The sequence below is a fragment of the Acipenser ruthenus genome, chromosome 3 (genome assembly GCF_902713425.1).
Source record: "Acipenser ruthenus chromosome 3, fAciRut3.2 maternal haplotype, whole genome shotgun sequence".
Classification (NCBI taxonomy): Eukaryota; Metazoa; Chordata; class Actinopteri; order Acipenseriformes; family Acipenseridae; genus Acipenser; species Acipenser ruthenus.
The window spans coordinates 87,551,026-87,568,451 of record NC_081191.1 but is presented as its reverse complement, the minus strand read 5'-3'; the positions used below and the strand labels follow the sequence as shown (position 1 = coordinate 87,568,451).

The window sequence follows — 17,426 nt, the reverse complement described above, 5'->3', positions numbered from 1 at the left end:
TGTTATTAATCATGAATCAGTTTTGCTTTGAGAGGTATCTACACTTTAGGCACTTGCTTTATTTATGTGTAAAGCAGACCATGGTTTAATTTCACAGTTGAAGACTGGAAGGCAGAGCTGTCTGGAACACAAGCCCTCTACCAATCTGAAATGAGCTCAACCCCAATGACACTCCAGCACAGGCATGACTCCGCTTGTCAAATGACACTCAGAGGTTAGGGAAACACTTCTTGGCACTATTTCCAAATGAAATTGAAAATACTAAATCCATGATTCATGCACTTAAAATAACCTTAAACTGAAACCTGACCATATGCTCTGAAATATGATGAAATATCCAAACAATACAAATCCAGTCCAGTTGGGTTCCCTCGTTAGAGATGGACAGTGCTGGTTCACAGTGAAAGTGAAAAGAAACAATGAACTGGTCTCATTCAGAATGCTTTAATAAGTGTTTGAACAGAAGCTGTAAAAACACATTTTGCATCTTTTAACACTAACAAATCGCTGCAAAGTAAATACCTGGAACAGAGCAATCCAGCTCGTTGGTCAGCTGGTGCTGGCTCCCCACCCACTTGAGATGTGTGGGCTGGCCGATGTCTTCCTGCCCGGGCCGGTACTCGAATCGGGAGCCGAGCTCGATGGCGAAGGTGGAATGGACCAACCCCACGGAGCCGTGTAGAGGGCAGTGGGGCAGAAGGGCACGACCAGAAGCTTGGCTCCTCCGCAGTATGACAGCAGCTCTGGACCCCCTCCCCCTCCCCCTCCCCCCCCCCCCCCCAGGAGCTGGGTGAACACCACTGGCCAGTCGTCGCACGCACAAAGTTCCGCTCCCGTCCGCACAGTGACAGGAAGGGGAACGAGTCCTGGTGGTGGCCACTCTCGTTCCGCCACAGAGGGGAGAAGAACATGAGGAACTGCTTATCTGCAGGGGAAAAAACACAGCAATGACATCCTCACACCATTCAGCAGAGACATGGAGCTTTCTACTATATTGTACTTTAAATAGGAGCAGTGGAATATAGATCTATACTGTACCTGGCAGAATAAATACAAAAAGCAATGTGGAGAAACAGATTTATAAATATGATCCAATAGTGCAAAATGCCTGGTAACCTACATAACGCAGAGGTGGAACACAGCAATACATAAAGCCATATTCAAAATGCTGTATCTTCAGTGAGAACTAGCTCACATTGCAAAGTACATGAATTACACCAGTCTGGCATCATAGGTCAGCACCTTCCAGTGATAAAAACAATACGCTTTGGGTATTATTAATACTGTTATACATCATACCAGGTGTGTTCACTCCCTTCTGTTCACAATTGAGGAATTCCACTGTATTTAAACTTGAGGTGCCTCCTACAGTTCACAAATACACACACGATAAGATGTGTAACAGTGATAAGAATGTGTTAGTGTTAGTTATGTTTACTAATAAATGGTAGTGCTAGGGCATTCATGTTTTTTCATGTTTATTCTTTCAGAATTTAAATGAATAATCCAAATGTCATTAATTTTGAATTAGCTGGAAAACATAAATATAATTCATACCATGTTAGAGCACAAAAAATACCTGGCATCCCATCAAATTGCCCATTAATGAGAGCGGAGAAACACTTCTCTGTACAGTAGAACAGGTGCTATTTATTTATTTCAGACCTCATTCATGCATTGGTTTCCTTTGCATCTGTGTCACAGTCATTTAAACATTCTGTTATATGAACAAATATGAAGAGGGGCATTTCTGTCACCAAAACATTCAACATCCACTAAATGGACCGATTTTTTTGTTCTCAGTAGATTTTTCTGTTTTGTTTTAATTACATATACAATAAGAACAACAAAAGATCCCTCCATTAAAAGACTGCTAACTGCATGTTTGAAGATGAAAGCAGAGACTTTACCTTTGAAACAGCTGATGAAGTTCTTCACTTTGGAATCATCCAGGAACAGCTGTGAGCAGAAGAAAAAAGTGCTGTGCTTTACCACCAGAACAACTGGGGCATCCCATGACAAATCACACAAAACATGTTGGATTTAAATCCCTGCCATCTTTGATTCACGCCAGTGACACTGTTTAGGTTTTCACATTTTCAGTCTGATCGGGTCAAAAGTTATAGTGAGGACAAAATGTGCTCGATGGGTGAACTGACCTCCAACCTTGAGTAGACCTTCTACTCAAAGCTGCTTCTGCTGGAGACTTGTGTTAGGTGTCATTGTGATATTTATGTATTTATTTTTCTGCCTGGAAAACCCCTAAGCTGAGCACTGAGTCTTGTGTAAAGTGGAGGTGGTATGGTGGTAACTGTTTGTGACTAGTCACTTAATGGCCTCTAAATGACACATGCAACCTTTAATGGAGTGGTAACCAAGGCTTTAAAATCCAGTCATCATTACCTCTTACTCACACTAGCATCATAACTGACCATCTTTTCTATTGTGGCATCTATCTATCTATCTATCTATATCTATATCTATATCTATCTATATATATATATATATATATATATATATATATATATATATATATATATATATATAATCACACATAGTCCTATAAATTATAAATTGATCATTCTTTCCGCTTCCAAATCATAGTCGTCTCAATCCATTTGACCTAGAGCACAGGAAGTGATTGAAGGTTTGAAATGCAGATTGGTCTTCGAGTTAACATCCCTCAAGTAAGTATATTAGGAGGCAGCAACCAGGCCCCCAGTAAATCAATTATTCCCAGCTGCAAGTACAACTGTAGTAAACATAGAGGCAGGTAACATTTTGATTCTGTGCATTAAAAAAAAAAAAAGTTATTAAATAGTATATAAAGCAATATAGATGTACAGTGAAGTCAAGATACAACCAGTTTAAAAAGATAGTAGGCAGCTCAATGTAAATAAAGAACGCGTATTTGTAAAGTTAAAGTGATGAGGCTACAGCCAGCCAGTGTGTTCCCTCCCTTTGGTGGTCGATGTAGTAGAAATTCTCTCTATCCTCGGTACCGGACTCTGTCTTTGATTGTAACAAGTCACATTCTGCACGGTGGTCAGTTTCTTTGCTTGATACTTGAGAAACCGGGATCCCCGCAACCAGGAAACTAAAAACTTAGAACAACAGACCCCCTCGCCTACAAACAAAACAAACAAACGGATTACAAAACAAAAATAATATTCGGTAACAGCCTTCCTTCCTTTCAACACGATAAATTGGCGTGCCTAGTTGTTGTAAATCATGCTTTGGGGCGACATGAAATAAATAAACTCCTTTGAGGGTTAAAAGGCGATTTTTGTGGTCAAACAAAGTGATGTTTTGTTTACAGCCGTTGCGGGTGGAATCCGGTCGCAACACCGGTACGTACAACAGGATGTGTGGTTAGGTTCTACTTGAACACTGGTATTAGTTCCTATGTTATTTACACGATTACATTTAATCAATCAATCTTTGTTTCTTATACAGCGCCTTTCGTGAAAAATCACCTAGGATTATGCATTTTCACTTGAAAAAACATATGCTAAATTATTAAAATGTGTTTTAAATCTTATTTTAAAAGCAGCAAGAGATGGTACACTCTACACACAATAGTATCCACCTGTATACTAACATACAAGTTCCGTTAGGTGACCTCTAGAGGGGGCGCATGTTACACTGACTGGACTAACCAGCAGTACACAAGAAGCAAGGGAAGACACGGTTTTGTTTTTTATTTTCTTCCGAAATACATCTGTTTTAGAAATAAATAACGCAGTCCTGCATTTTCCCTTTCATTTACTGTTCGGATAATAAAGAGTTTGAGTTCTGCTGTTTATTTCTAATTACGGTTAGCACCCGTTCTGGTTTTGCCTGGATTGTTCTCTTTTTGAGGCAGGAATTACATGTCAAAGTATATGATTGATTGATTGATTGATTGATTTATCTACGAAATGACTCTGGTGTCCCGATTTTTTGTAAGTCATTGGTGGGAACCCTATTTCTAATGTTTACATCCTTCAAACACGTTGCTATCAGGTATTAGCGGTTTAACTGTAAATACATGGTGAAGCTGCTGTCGTTGACCAGTATGCGTATAGTGTAGCTCACGCCACAGAGAGGAGTGTTTGCATCTCTAAGGGTGTGTTTTATATGAATGCCAGTGTGAGAAGCGGCTGGAGAGATCATAGGTCAGCGGTCAGTGGAGAGGTACAGTTAAGCATGACCATTCCATCGCCTGTTGGTTTCTGGTATGTCAGACAGTTTTGAAAATAAAAATGTAAGGCCAGTACCTTTTAAAAATATATGTATATTCCTTCACGATATCCTTTCTTTCCACTAAATTGCTGGTTCTCTTGCACTTCTCCATAGAAACAAATTATTATTATTATTTATTTATTTAGTAGCAGACGCCCTTATCCACGACGACTTACAATTGTTACACGTTATCACATTATTTTTACATAGTACACTTACCCATTTATACAGTTGGGTTTTTACTGGAGCAATCTAGGTAAAGTACCTTGCTTAAGGGTACAGCAGCAGTGTCCCCATCTAGGATTGAACCCACGACCCTCCGGTCAAGAGTCCAGAGTCCTAACCACTACTCCACACTGCTGCCCTGCACTAAAGTTTTCAGGGGTCACAACTCCACTCATCAATACAAGAGTCCAAATCCTGAACAGCTTTCTCGTCTTTTCTCCGACCTTGTTCCCTTCCCTCGCAATGTGCGAGGGAACTTGGTGTGTTGCATGCAGATGCGATGTGATTCATCTGCATCTGCCTAAGAGAAAGGAGATACTCATACCAATCTTAGAGGATGATAGTTAAGTAGCAACACCTCCACCATCTCCATGTAAGACACCCAGTACATTCCCATTTCAGATCCAGACTCTGTGATATCATATTGAGCCATTAGCTCATACGAAATATTTATATTTCAATATAGTTTTGAAGCAAATAAAGCCTGTTATAGTATCTATCAAAGAGTATCTTGAGTATTTCTGAGGGTCATAGAGACGTATGTGAGTGAGAAATTGATCCAGCACCCCCAAAATCCCAGTGTAGACACCTTGGATGAGTCTGTAGGTGGAACAGGTTGAAATCTGATATACACGACAGCCTGATGATTGAAATTTTGAATAACGCCATCTGGTGGCTGTTCCCCATCATTTCGAGAGCTATATCCCCGCTCACATTGAAGAGAATGTCTCAAAGTACCTGAATCCACCTTCAAAACAAGTTCTGCTAAAAAATACTTACGGATTACCAGAAAAGTAACACCACTAACATGTTCTAGCTTCTCCACCTTAGATTTCCTCTCCAAATTGCAATGTAATGAACCAGGAATGCATTTGATCTCATAATGTGAAAATCTGAACCCTCTGACACTTTGGACCATCAGAAGCACTGCATAAAAACATTACAAGCTATGCTTCCATTAGAACGTACTGGTGACAACTAAATGGTCTTGTTTATTATATCAGCTGTTGGGTTGTGTTTCTTTTTGTTTTGTTAAGGGATAATGGCATTGCTTGGCATGTTTTGCAATGTTATAATGGAACTCTTAATAAAGCCCAAGACCATGTGAAGTGACGTTAGGGCCTCAAAAGCATGCAAAAAAACAAGGAAACAGAGCTGATCACATTTCAATAATTTATTTAAACAATGTTCTTGTTTCAGTATGTAGCTCTATGCGCTCTTTCAAAGTGAAATCTCAAAGAACAGCGAGGAGGAACACAAATCCCAAAGGCTTCCCAGGCATTCTTAAAACAACAATAATAATAATAATAATAATAATAATAATAATAATAATAATAATAATAATAATAATAATAATAAAACAAATTATAACAACATTAACATTTATTATAAGAACAATAATAAATTAATTCAACTAAATAAAATCTGTTCAAAACATTTTAACCTGCTATTAATTAAGCATCAACTTCAGATTAAACAAAATCTCATGTGACTGATCTGCTGAGACAGGAAACACAACTCCAGGTTGGTCGTCAATAGTACGTGGTGCCCTCTCTCATTGCTACAGAGTCCCAATGCCAGTGTACGAGAGGGTAAAGTCTGATCTCACGTTCCCTTTCAAAGCAGTTACAATATGCAGCACCCCTTCACTTCCTCCCAATGCAAAAATCCCAATAAAATGAAAGATAAACAATACAGCATGTAAAGGGGAATTCGGGTTTTGGCTACAAAGCTCAGGTTTTCTTGTCTTAAAAAAGCTTGGCTCACCAGTGTGCCCAACCACCCTCAATCTCCAATTTGGCTATTTTTGTTTATAAGAGTGCTCCTAATCCTGTACTTCCAAACAATTGGCCCTGTCCTCAAAGCTTCGATTCCAGAGGTATTTTACATTTTTTTAAATCTATGCATAGAATTGTTCTAGACTGTTTATAAATAAGCCAGCAACAGTCTAGAACCCTGATTAGAGCGCATTAATCTGGTGGTTAACCGCGTCTGAATGTTCTGCAGTCATCTCCTGTGTGGTAGTGCCCTGCAGTGGAGCTTCCTGATTTGTGGATGAAAGACATTTCTGATAAAAAAAAGAGCACACATAGAGCAGCAGTTTTAGATTATTAATACACCCTGATATGGTGCAATGTTAAATCAATTTATGGATTGATTATCCTTTCTCTCCAATGTTACAGCACTAAAAAGACAAACTGCAGACTGACTTCAGCATCCACTTGATTTTGTGCAGATTGCAGGCAGTATGCTTTAAAGAAGTAGAAGTAGCATCAAATGTCTTTTTAAAGGTTTTTTAAATGCTGGGACTGAACAGCCTTCCTCACTGCATATGTGAATGGAATGAGGGAAGACTGTTCAGAGCCTGGCAGTTAGGATTCCCCAAACAAAGCTCAAGACAAGCTCAAAGGCAGGTAAAGACAGATTATCTGTCTTTACCTGCCTTTGAGCTTGTCTTGAGCTTTGTTTTGCACTAGTGTATATATATATATATATATATATATATATATATATATATATATATATATATATATATATATATATACACACATACCAGTGCAATACAACTTTCTTTGTCAATCAAGATTAGCTCTAGTAAAAAACATTTGTCTCACAAACTCTGGTAACATCTTATCTGAGACCGGAGAGCACAGAAATCCAAAAGAAATACCCCTGTCCGAGCTTGACACACACCTTTCAAATATCCTTTTCTGTGTAACTAAAAAAGACACCAGTGAGTATGAACCAAGCACAATGCTGTCAATATCTGTTCAAGCACCAGCAACTTTGCTTCCCTAGAGACAACAGCATCAGCAAGCAAACTAACTCCCAGCACAGCAGCAGCAAGAGAACAGGAGACTAATTCGTACACTACTACACACAGCATGCAAGCCACCTTTGGGCCCAATTGTACTTTCAACCAGGCAGTTACGGTTCAAATCTACAATCAAGCACCACCGATGAAGTGTCACACAACACAAGTGATCTTTGACACAGTGACTCTGATTAAATGCCAATCCACTGCTTCTTACAATCTCAGTATAAAAAAATATATTGTAAATAAAGTAATTATAAGTTACTTTAATAATACTATTTAGCATAATACTATTCTGAATTCAACATGAGTTATTGTCATTTATGCATTACAAAAAGAGATGGCAACGAGTATGAAACTGGAAATATACATTCCATTCAGAATGGAATGTATCTTTATACAGCACATTTTTAAAATCCATGTAATGTAAAAAATAAAATATGGGCTGCATCTCAGGGGTTCTGTACTGTTTCATAAACCACTCAAGTTTTACCTGTTTAATGACAGTAGTATGCATATCATTTCAAAAGGGACACAAACCTGAGCCACTGTGTAATTAACTTTCTTTCCAAAAACATCTTTCAATTATTATCTTTTTTTCTACATTGTCTATACAGTGCTTGGGCACTCACAGTCTATGTGCTGTTTTGTTTCTGACTGATCGTGGCTGTACAGCTTATTTGATTTGTTATTGAGACAGGATGTGAAACAAAGGAGTACACTGACTCCACACTTACAGGGTACAGGCTGCCCTAGATAAAACAGAGCTGAGGAGAGAAAAAATATAAATATGTATAATATATGTATTTATATATACTGTATGAGATCCAAGTTATAGGACACAGAGGAAGAGACCATGCTTGAACTGGGACTAGGCCACTGTATTGGAGAATACCTTAAAGCTGGAATGGAAAGAGCTTAAACATGTATTATTCTCTTACCCACATGTCATTCATGCTATTTAGTTTCCAATTCGTGTCTTGTTTTGGTTTTACATCATTGAGACTTGTTATTAAAAGTTGGAGCTCAGCAAGGTCACTAGCCACAAGCCTAGCTGCTGAAGACCATTTTGGCGAGCCTTGGTTCAGAATCAGTTTTTGGCATCATCAAAAGAATAATATTTGTTTTCTGAATTCAAAGCTTGGCAAACCTGCTATTGTAACATCACTGATACAAGCTGGCCATTGCAATATGAAAACTATTACACACCCACACATGTTATAAAACGGTTTTCAAGGTACAGGTCTGGCATGCTTTTCCCTCAGTGTACCACTAGGGGCTAAGGGGGCAAGCTATTTGGAGACCCGCTTCTAGAGTTATCCTTTCACACAGTGGCCCAGTTTTCCACAAACAGCAATTTGCTCAATTTATACATTTACTATGGAGTGGAAAAATACAGGCCAGTAAATCAGAACTGGTTGTACTGGGATTTAACCCTCTCTGCTACTGTGTGTGTGTCTGTGTGTGTGTAGGGGAATGCGTAATTACAGTGCACTGCAAATATCTATAATCCTTGATGCCTGTGGTTGGTTTTCCCTTTTAAAATTCCCATGGTTTCCATGTCCTCCTGGTGCAATGCAACGCGATAAAGCAAGACAGAAGTTGACAAGCGGTTTTCTATAAAAGCTGCATTGTGACACTGTCACCATTAGCACCTGCTGGGCACAAACTGGCACAGCCCAACACAGTCTGTGGGATGAAAAATGCAGTAGCAAAAGCCACACGCTCCGTCAGACAGTAAATCAGGCAGGATTAGGAAGATGCAACAGAAAGACATGATCTGCCTAAGGCATAAACATGGACAGGGACCCCCTCAATTCTAGGGAGTCCAATGGCAGCTGACCTTAAAGTGAGCTGACAAAATAATTCCACAGATCTAATCTGTGGCGTACTCCCAGTCACAAGATATAGGTCTCAAATGTGAAGTTTTTAAAAGACACATGTGGTTTAGTAAGCATGTATTGTTATCTTAACACAGAGGTGAAATGACCTGAGAAGTGTGACAGATTTCCTTTCTTTAACCTAATATAGTACCAGATGTTTTAACATGAAAATAGCTGTGCTTCTTTCAAAAACTGCGCATTTGAAACCTATGTAGCCAAGTGCAAAACCGGTGAGATTTACTACAGTTCCTTTAAAGATGCCACCATGTAAATCTGCACAATTTGTATATTGTTTTCAGCGATGCTATTGAGGGGGCTGACAGACCAGCCAGACTGGGGGACTGATGCAGTGTGAAAGGGTGGCAGTGTGGACACGCCGCTGTTGAGATGATGGTTTTTCAGTTTGCGTGTTTATATTTGAGTAGCGCACACAATACTGTAATACAGCACTCACCAAAGCCAACTCGTGCTCTTCACTGAAACATCATAGAAAGCTATTCATTACAAAGGAGGAGGCTTTGCTGCTTCATGCATCGTATTCAATTCATTGGCCAGCTGAAACACAGCCTGACCTGAATATAGCAGGGGACGTGTAAGAGGGTAAGCAGACAAGCTGGGTGCTGATCATGTCCAACACCCGGCTTGTCAGACCTATACCGAATTAGAAACACATGATAGGAAACTCTCTTATTGGAAAATGGTGCCAATAAAGAGGCACAGGGAAGACAATTAACTGTATTTGTACTGTACTGTATTGTACTGTATTTGTAACACTGAAGTTATGAACTTCAGTTCAAATGCCCCCAGACTGTGGAACTCCTTGCCCTTTTCTATTTAGAGATGCTGCGTCGGTCAATATTTTTAAGTCAAGTTTAAAGACATACTTTTAAAGTTTAGCCTTTTTAACCTGACTTACAAGCAACTGTTTTTATCTATTGTATTTGCTTATTTCTGTGTTTTTATACATTGGTTTATCTATCATTGCTATTCATTTATTGTTATATTTTGATTTGTTGTTATTGATATCCTTATTCTAATTATTTAATGTTATTTTATATTTATATTTCTTGATGCGGCATCTGTTCTGTTTTAACTGACATGTAAAGCGGTATGGTATTAAAGTCGCTATATAAATGCAACAAATTGATATGATTAAATTCTACTTGGAAGATAAATATATAATTGTGTAATTGCATTAAAAGAATACATAAGGATCCATTTTGAAAGTTTCTTGAAAATGGCTTCCCTGTCTGGGAGTTTGGTCTTTCCTGTGGAGCAGCGGATTTATGGAATGACCTGCATCTGTTTGGACGAGGTTTGCTTGGTAAAAAGAGATGCTGCACCTTTCACAACAATTTTCATATAAAAAAAAAAGATAGCTTCCCTTGAAATTCAAATACAACATGCTGATCACCTGAGGGTGTAACCAAAAGGTAAAAAAAATACAAACATATTTTCTTCTTTAAAAACAAAAATGGGTAACTTTGACAATTAAAACTCCAGAGCGCGCCGAGTCTGACTGACCCTCCATAGTTACACACCTATACTACATGCGGGTGCAAGGTGCTATACAGCCGTCTGCCTCAGGAATGTTTAATCACGGGATTTCTCATTTCTGTTGGCGAAAAAAAAGAAACTATTTTCAACACGGTTTCCAATACGGTTTGCTATGACTGAGCAGATGGGGGGGGCGGGGTTGGTATTTGGCGTTGGGGCTAACAAATCTTTAGCGCAAACAATGGTTTTTAGTACAGCAAATCCTGTACAGGCATATTCAATACAATGTATACAAAATACCCTGGAACACTTCTCCAAACCATGACAATATACACACGGCTAAAGACACCCAGCTTGGTTTTGGGGAGCACTAGCTGGATCCAAGGGGGACATCTTTTATTTTGTTGTTGCTGGAGCAGGTTAGGCTCATTTACTCGTAGCTGCTGCTAGCCAAGGTCCTGGACAGCACTGAAAGGCAGATGAGGGTCGGTCTGTTCACTTATTCCCAGGGAGGGTGAGGGAAGCGCAGGCAGTCTTGGTAGTGCTTTAATGAGGAATTAACAGTCCCCTTATTAACCCTGTGTTATCCACAGAAAATCCCCAGGACCGCTTCACAAGTTTTGGCACGGCCTTCATGTTCAAAGAAGGACTTTTTTTTTCCTGCTCTCAGTTTAAGGATAACCTGATTTGATATACTCATTTGTATCAATAAACAAAGACATAGCCACACACACACGCACATTATTTAAGTCCTTACCAGTCCCCTGCTAAAGGTATTTATATAAAAAAAATAAGAATAAACATACTGTATAAAACAATGCACTGAAAAAAAAATAACAAATACCAACCCTGTTAATTTACTGAGAACAGTGGATTTTGCACAGAAACGAAAACCATTCAAATAAAGAAATGTAATCATTTTTTAAATGTATTTGTTTAAGTCAATTTGCCGTGATGTGCCTGTCTAGTAAGTTCTCACTTGGGGCACTTTGCATTCTCTATGTAATATTACACACGCACACTCAAGGCGGACAGACACACAGAAGTATAGAAATCAGACTATCCTAGAGCACAAGATACACAGCACGCTGTTGAAGGATGAAAAGCCCCCCCCCCACCCCAAAACTGAACAGTTCCTCTTCCAGTCCTTTCTGTGTTAGATCAGCTCAGTTGGTACAAACACCGTCCGGTGTGTGTGTGTGTTTGTTCCCATTTGCTAGTTTGTTGGTAGTGTTTTTTCTATGAACCCCCCGGGCTCCCTGGTGCTATAGCAACCCGTCCATGAAGCTGGTGTCCATGTGCTGCACAAGCACTCGGATGAAGGACATCTCCTTGCGCGTGTTCTCGAAGATGATGCGCGGGTCGTCGGACTGGCAGCGCAGGCAGTTGGGAGCCATGACCATGGCCAGGTTGTTTACGTCCATCTTGGTGATCGACACGTTGTCAGGCTGACCGAAGACCTAGGAGGGAGCGCACAGCAGAGAGCTAGGTTAGGAACGAGAAGGAGAGCCCTCACAGCACATTTAAAGCACTTGAAAGGGACTGTAGCTCACCAGATAATTCCATAAATGTAAACGGTTTTGCACTTTGTATTACCTACATAGGTCAAAGGAGAGGGGTAGGGGTAAGGCTCACCTGGAGGAAGCGGATGAGGTAGCACAGCACCAGCTTGTTGATCACACATAGGAAGGGGAAGGGTAAGGCTCACCTGGAGGAAGCGGATGAGGTAGCACAGCACCAGCTTGTTGATCACACATAGGAAGGGGAAGGGAGTATGAGGGGAGGGGGAGGGGTAAGGCTCACCTGGAGGAAGCGGATGAGGCAGCACAGCACCAGCTTGTTGATCACACATAGGAAGGGGAAGGGAGTATGAGGGGAGGGGGAGGGGTAAGGCTCACCTGGAGGAAGCGGATGAGGTAGCACAGCACCAGCTTGTTGATCACACATAGGAAGGGGAAGGGAGTATGAGGGGAGGGGGAGGGGTAAGGCTCACCTGGAGGAAGCGGATGAGGTAGCACAGCACCAGCTTGTTGATCTCCGGCAGGGAGTGCACCACTTGCACTGCAGCCTCTGGGTCCTCGTAGTGAGTGATGCACTCATCGTAATACTCATGAGGGATCAGAGGCTCCTCCAGCTCCCGGTACCACAGCTTCAGCAGCGAGGCTGAGGAGCAAACAAAAGCACACCGTTTAGGGGGGTAACGATGCACTAATGTCACTATACGTATCACGACATGCAGGTCTCGATACAACATGTATCACAACACATGTGATGATCGTGATGGGATACTTTGATAATTTATTATTGACTATTACAAACAATGAGACGAAGAATTATGTATTCATACCAACTATAAAACACACTTTACTCTTTATTTAAGAACCACTTGGTGAACTACAATAAGCCATGTTGTTGTGCTTTTGGTCTTGTGTCACAATACAAACAATACATCAGCACAACTCAAAACAGGACAGCACAACACAGAACTCTAGCACTGAATCTGACAGCCCTCAGATATTAGTTCCCAGTGTTGAATCGGAAGGCTTAATCTGTAGATCTCAAGTACCAAGTTTCCCCACGTTGTATTTTGAGCTGGTAGTTTTCTTTCGATGTATTGTGTGTGTGTGTGCGTGTGTGTGTCTCTGTCTGTCTGTTTACTTGTCAATTATTGTTTATAGATGCATGTGTGTGTTTGTCTATTCATGTCTATGTGTCTTATGACTCTGTGTGTGTCTATGTGTTTACTTTTGAATGATAATGTATAGCTGTATGTGTGTGTAGGCATGTGCGAGAGGAGTGACAGCCTGTGTATTTGGGAGTGTTTCAGAGTGTTTCAGTAGTTACTCCCAGGCACTTTTGATGCTGACTAAACCTCCAGTTAAGAGCCATCTGGGTACTAATGAGACCTTTTGTTTGGCAACCGGCAATTTGTCACGCAGTCTTCAGCATTGACCTATAGGGAGGATCGCGCGCTGTCCGGAAACGTCTTTGAGTTTTCTAGCTACTGAAAATACATATGTATTATTTCAAACCTGCACATTGAGACTTTTGTAGCTAATGGAAGGGTGTGAAATATGTAAGATTTATGGAATTATTTTGTTAGCTACAATTACTTTAAATTGGTTAGGTTTAATTTTGACAACTCCTTTTAAGATTTTAAAGACTTCAATCAGTCCCCCTTAATTCTTCTTTGTTCTAGGTTAACAGATACATTTCCCCCAATCTTCATAGCTCATTCCTTTAAGCCCTGGGATTAGACTGGTAAACCTGCTCCATTGTATTTCATTGCTCTAGTACTTTCTAGGTAGCAGCGCTGTTATAATGCGTCCCTCGGGTGTTGAGAAAGGGCTGCTCTTGACTAATTGCTTCCTAAGGGTGGAGCCCTGACATTAATCTGTGCCCCCGGTAACACAGAGACAGGTACAGGGGTAGGAGCACAGCCCTCATACATCATGACAGCCAAGCCGTCACATTGGCACTAATTAGAGCCTGTCTGCCAGGTCCCTCGGGACTCCTACAGAGGGGGCTACCAGGAGGGTATGGGATGAGTCACCTAGCCATGTTGTTGATGCAGAATCACTGGTATCCTTTAACTTGAAGTTATAAATAGAGGATTCACCACAAACATTCAAGGAGTGGTTATTTCACTCAGAATTACTCCAATACATGAAGTTTCAAGGTGTATCCTCTATTTCTTCATTGCAATACACAGGGAGGTCATCTCTGTAAGCTCTGTGGATCACTCCTATCTAAAGGATTGCCATCTAGAATAGGGCTGTCAGGTAATGTTTAGCATAATGTATATACATTAGTCTCGGAGTTCAATGAAAATCCATGTGCTTAAAGCAATTGCTAGTGATGCTAATAGTATTGCGCGTGTTTCTATTTTTACACAGAGAATTAGAACAGTAGAAAAACTGCCAGAAGCTGGTAGCTAATTACTCCATCATCAGTGACACCCCCTCCAACCCACCCCATCCCTAGGACCTCTGTGACTGGAGTAAATTAAAAGAGATTGGGTATAAGGTTACCTTCTTCTTATTAAAAGTTGTTAGAATTAAACCATTTGTTAAGGGAATCAGAAGACACGTTAACGCCAGTGAACGGTATAGTGGCTGAGAAGAAGCCCAAGGAACTGAACCACCAACACACAGGACCTCTGTAGGATCAGGTCACTGAGGTAAGAGCTACTGGACAGACTCACTGTTTTGTCTGTCTGTGTGTATGTCAGTCTGTATTTATTTAACCCTTGAGATATACAGCTCATTTACAAAGGGGTCCTGGCAAGAGAAGGCGGCAAGAAATAACATTATAAAATCAATGTCAAAGAGAGGCAGGGCTCCTGAGTGGCACATCCAGTAAAAGGTGCTCCACATGGAGTGCAGGATGCGCCCTATAGCCCGGAGATCGCAGGTTCGAATCCAGGCTTTGTCATTGCCGACCGTGACCAGGGGTCCCTAGGGGACGGCGCACAATTGGTCGAGCACCGCCCGGGTAGAGAGGGCTTAGATTCGGCAGGGCAATCCACGGTTCACCGCTCACCAGTGACCCCTGTGGCTGATAAGGCACCTGCAGGTCTGCAGTGGAGCCATTCAGATTTGTGTTGTCCTCCGGGTGGCTTTGGCAGTGCGAAAAATGACGGATTGGCAGGCTAATCATTGAAACAGGACGCAAACACCTACTATTATCATAAAAACAGTAATACAAAATAAAGCATAAAAAATAAAACAATTCCTATTTACATGATCCTGGTCATAGTCAGTATTTGCAGCCCTGGTCAAATTTTAAATAAATATTTATGAGTGATTTAAATAGGTATTGTGAAGAGGCTGGTATTACATTTGAAAGCAATGAGTTCCAAAGATGAGATTCTTCATATACAATGGCACGTTGGTCCATGCTGGAGCCCAATTTAGAGATTTTAAAAGCAGGCACATCATTTGATCTTAGTGCGTAGGTAAAGTTACATGTTTCAAACAGATATGTAAGGTAACGTGGAGAATTTCCAGTGTGCACAGAAAATGACCGAGCCTTCTATTATCCAGACTGAGCCACCCAAAAGTGTCATAGAGTACAGTGGTGCTGGTTGTAATCAGCATTCAATATGGAATGGGTTACCTAGTCATTTTAAAATCCAATGCAGGAGTATTTACTTCAGCCCCTGTCATTATTGTGTTGATCTCCACATGCGCACCTCTGTGTGTCTCCGCGTGTCTGTCTGCGTGTCTGCACGTGTCTGTCTGTGTTTGTGTCCCTGCATCTCTCTTACCTGGGATGTGAGGGTCCTCCAGTCCAGTGGGTATATTCCATTGGTCCACTTGCAGCTTGAGAGCATTCACCTCATCAATATCACCAGGGACTCTGAAGTGGAGAGAAGAAAGAGGAGAGGGGACGGTGGAGGGAGATTAGCACACATTGAGAAATGTACCAAACATCAATTTTTTTTATTTATTAATTTATTTAATTTTACCCTGTAACATGCTAATTGACAGACAGACATATACACTGACACACAGAAGATCGCAAATCAAAAATAGCTAAGCTCCAGAACAGCTTGCCCCTGCAAAAGGTGTATAAGGTGAGACTTAATTAAACTGGGCATCAGCAAATAGTTGTTTTTACCCTGGTTTTCCCAGAGCAGTGTTTACCTGAAGATGCCTTCGGTCTGGTCCCCGTTGAGCCCCAGCACCTCCTCAGAGAGTCTGGTCTGCACCCAGGGCAGCTGGTGATCTGGATAGCGCTCCTTCTGCATGACCATCACTTCCTCCAGGGAGCTGCCGAACATCGAAGGGCAAAATATAGCGTTCCTCGCATGCTTGATCTCCTCCAGGTTGGGCTTCTGCAGACCCTGCAACACAAATATCAATCCTGGGGTTAGAGAAAGTGCTGGTCTGTAGTGTGGAAGGCAGTGGGTTTGAGGAGTCAGTGGTTAGAGAAAGTGCAGGGCTGCAGTGTGTAAGGCAGTGGGTTTGAGGAGTCAGTGGTTAGAGAAAGTGCAGGGCTGCAGTGTGGAAGGCAGTGGGTTTGAGGAGCTCAGTGGTTAGAGAAAGTGCAGGGCTGCAGTGTGGAAGGCAGTGGGTTTGAGGAGTCAGTGGTTGGAGAAAGCGCAGGGCTGCAGTGTGGAAGGCAGTGGGTTTGAGGAGCTCAGTGGATAGAGAAAGTGCAGGGCTGCAGTGTGGAAGGCAGTGGGTTTGAGGAGCTCAGTGGTTAGAGAAAGTGCTGGGCTGTAGTGTGGAAGGCAGTTGGTTTGAGGAGCTCTGTGGTTAGAGAAAGTGCAGGGCTGCAGTGTGGAAGGCAGTGGGTTTGAGGAGTCAGTGGTTGGAGAAAGTGCAGGGCTGCAGTGTGGAAGGCAGTGGGTTTGATGAGCTCAGTGGATAGAGAAAGTGCAGGGCTGCAGTGTGGAAGGCAGTGGGTTTGAGGAGCTCAGTGGTTAGAGAAAGTGCAGGGCTGCAGTGTGGAAGGCAGTGGGTTTGAGGAGTCAGTGGTTAGAGAAAGTGCAGGGCTGCAGTGTGGAAGGCAGTGGGTTTGAGGAGTCAGTGGTTGGAGAAAGCGCAGGGCTGCAGTGTGGAAGGCAGTGGGTTTGAGGAGCTCAGTGGATAGAGAAAGTGCAGGGCTGCAGTGTGGAAGGCAGTGGGTTTGAGGAGCTCAGTGGTTAGAGAAAGTGCTGGGCTGTAGTGTGGAAGGCAGTTGGTTTGAGGAGCTCTGTGGTTAGAGAAAGTGCAGGGCTGCAGTGTGGAAGGCAGTGGGTTTGAGGAGTCAGTGGTTGGAGAAAGTGCAGGGCT

The 17,426-nt window shown here is 41.7% G+C and overlaps 1 protein-coding gene and 1 pseudogene across 2 annotated transcripts in view; both read right to left on the bottom strand.

Moving 5' to 3' along the window:
- Positions 1 to 435: 435 nt before the first annotated feature.
- Positions 436 to 2,016, bottom strand: LOC117394561 (UPF0598 protein C8orf82 homolog; annotated as a pseudogene).
- Positions 2,017 to 7,008: 4,992 nt separating this feature from the next.
- Positions 7,009 to 17,426, bottom strand: part of LOC117435568 (rho GTPase-activating protein 39-like) — a 121,169-nt gene continuing 110,751 nt past the window's right edge. For both annotated transcript variants that reach the window (XM_034058864.3, XM_034058865.3), the window contains 4 exons: positions 16,293 to 16,492; positions 15,914 to 16,005; positions 12,638 to 12,807; positions 7,009 to 12,104 (listed from right to left, as the gene is read on the bottom strand). In XM_034058864.3, coding sequence (XP_033914755.3) covers positions 11,910 to 12,104; positions 12,638 to 12,807; positions 15,914 to 16,005; positions 16,293 to 16,492 — 657 coding nt within the window. In that variant the 3' untranslated portion in view covers positions 7,009 to 11,909. The remainder of the gene's footprint in view (positions 12,105 to 12,637; positions 12,808 to 15,913; positions 16,006 to 16,292; positions 16,493 to 17,426) is intronic.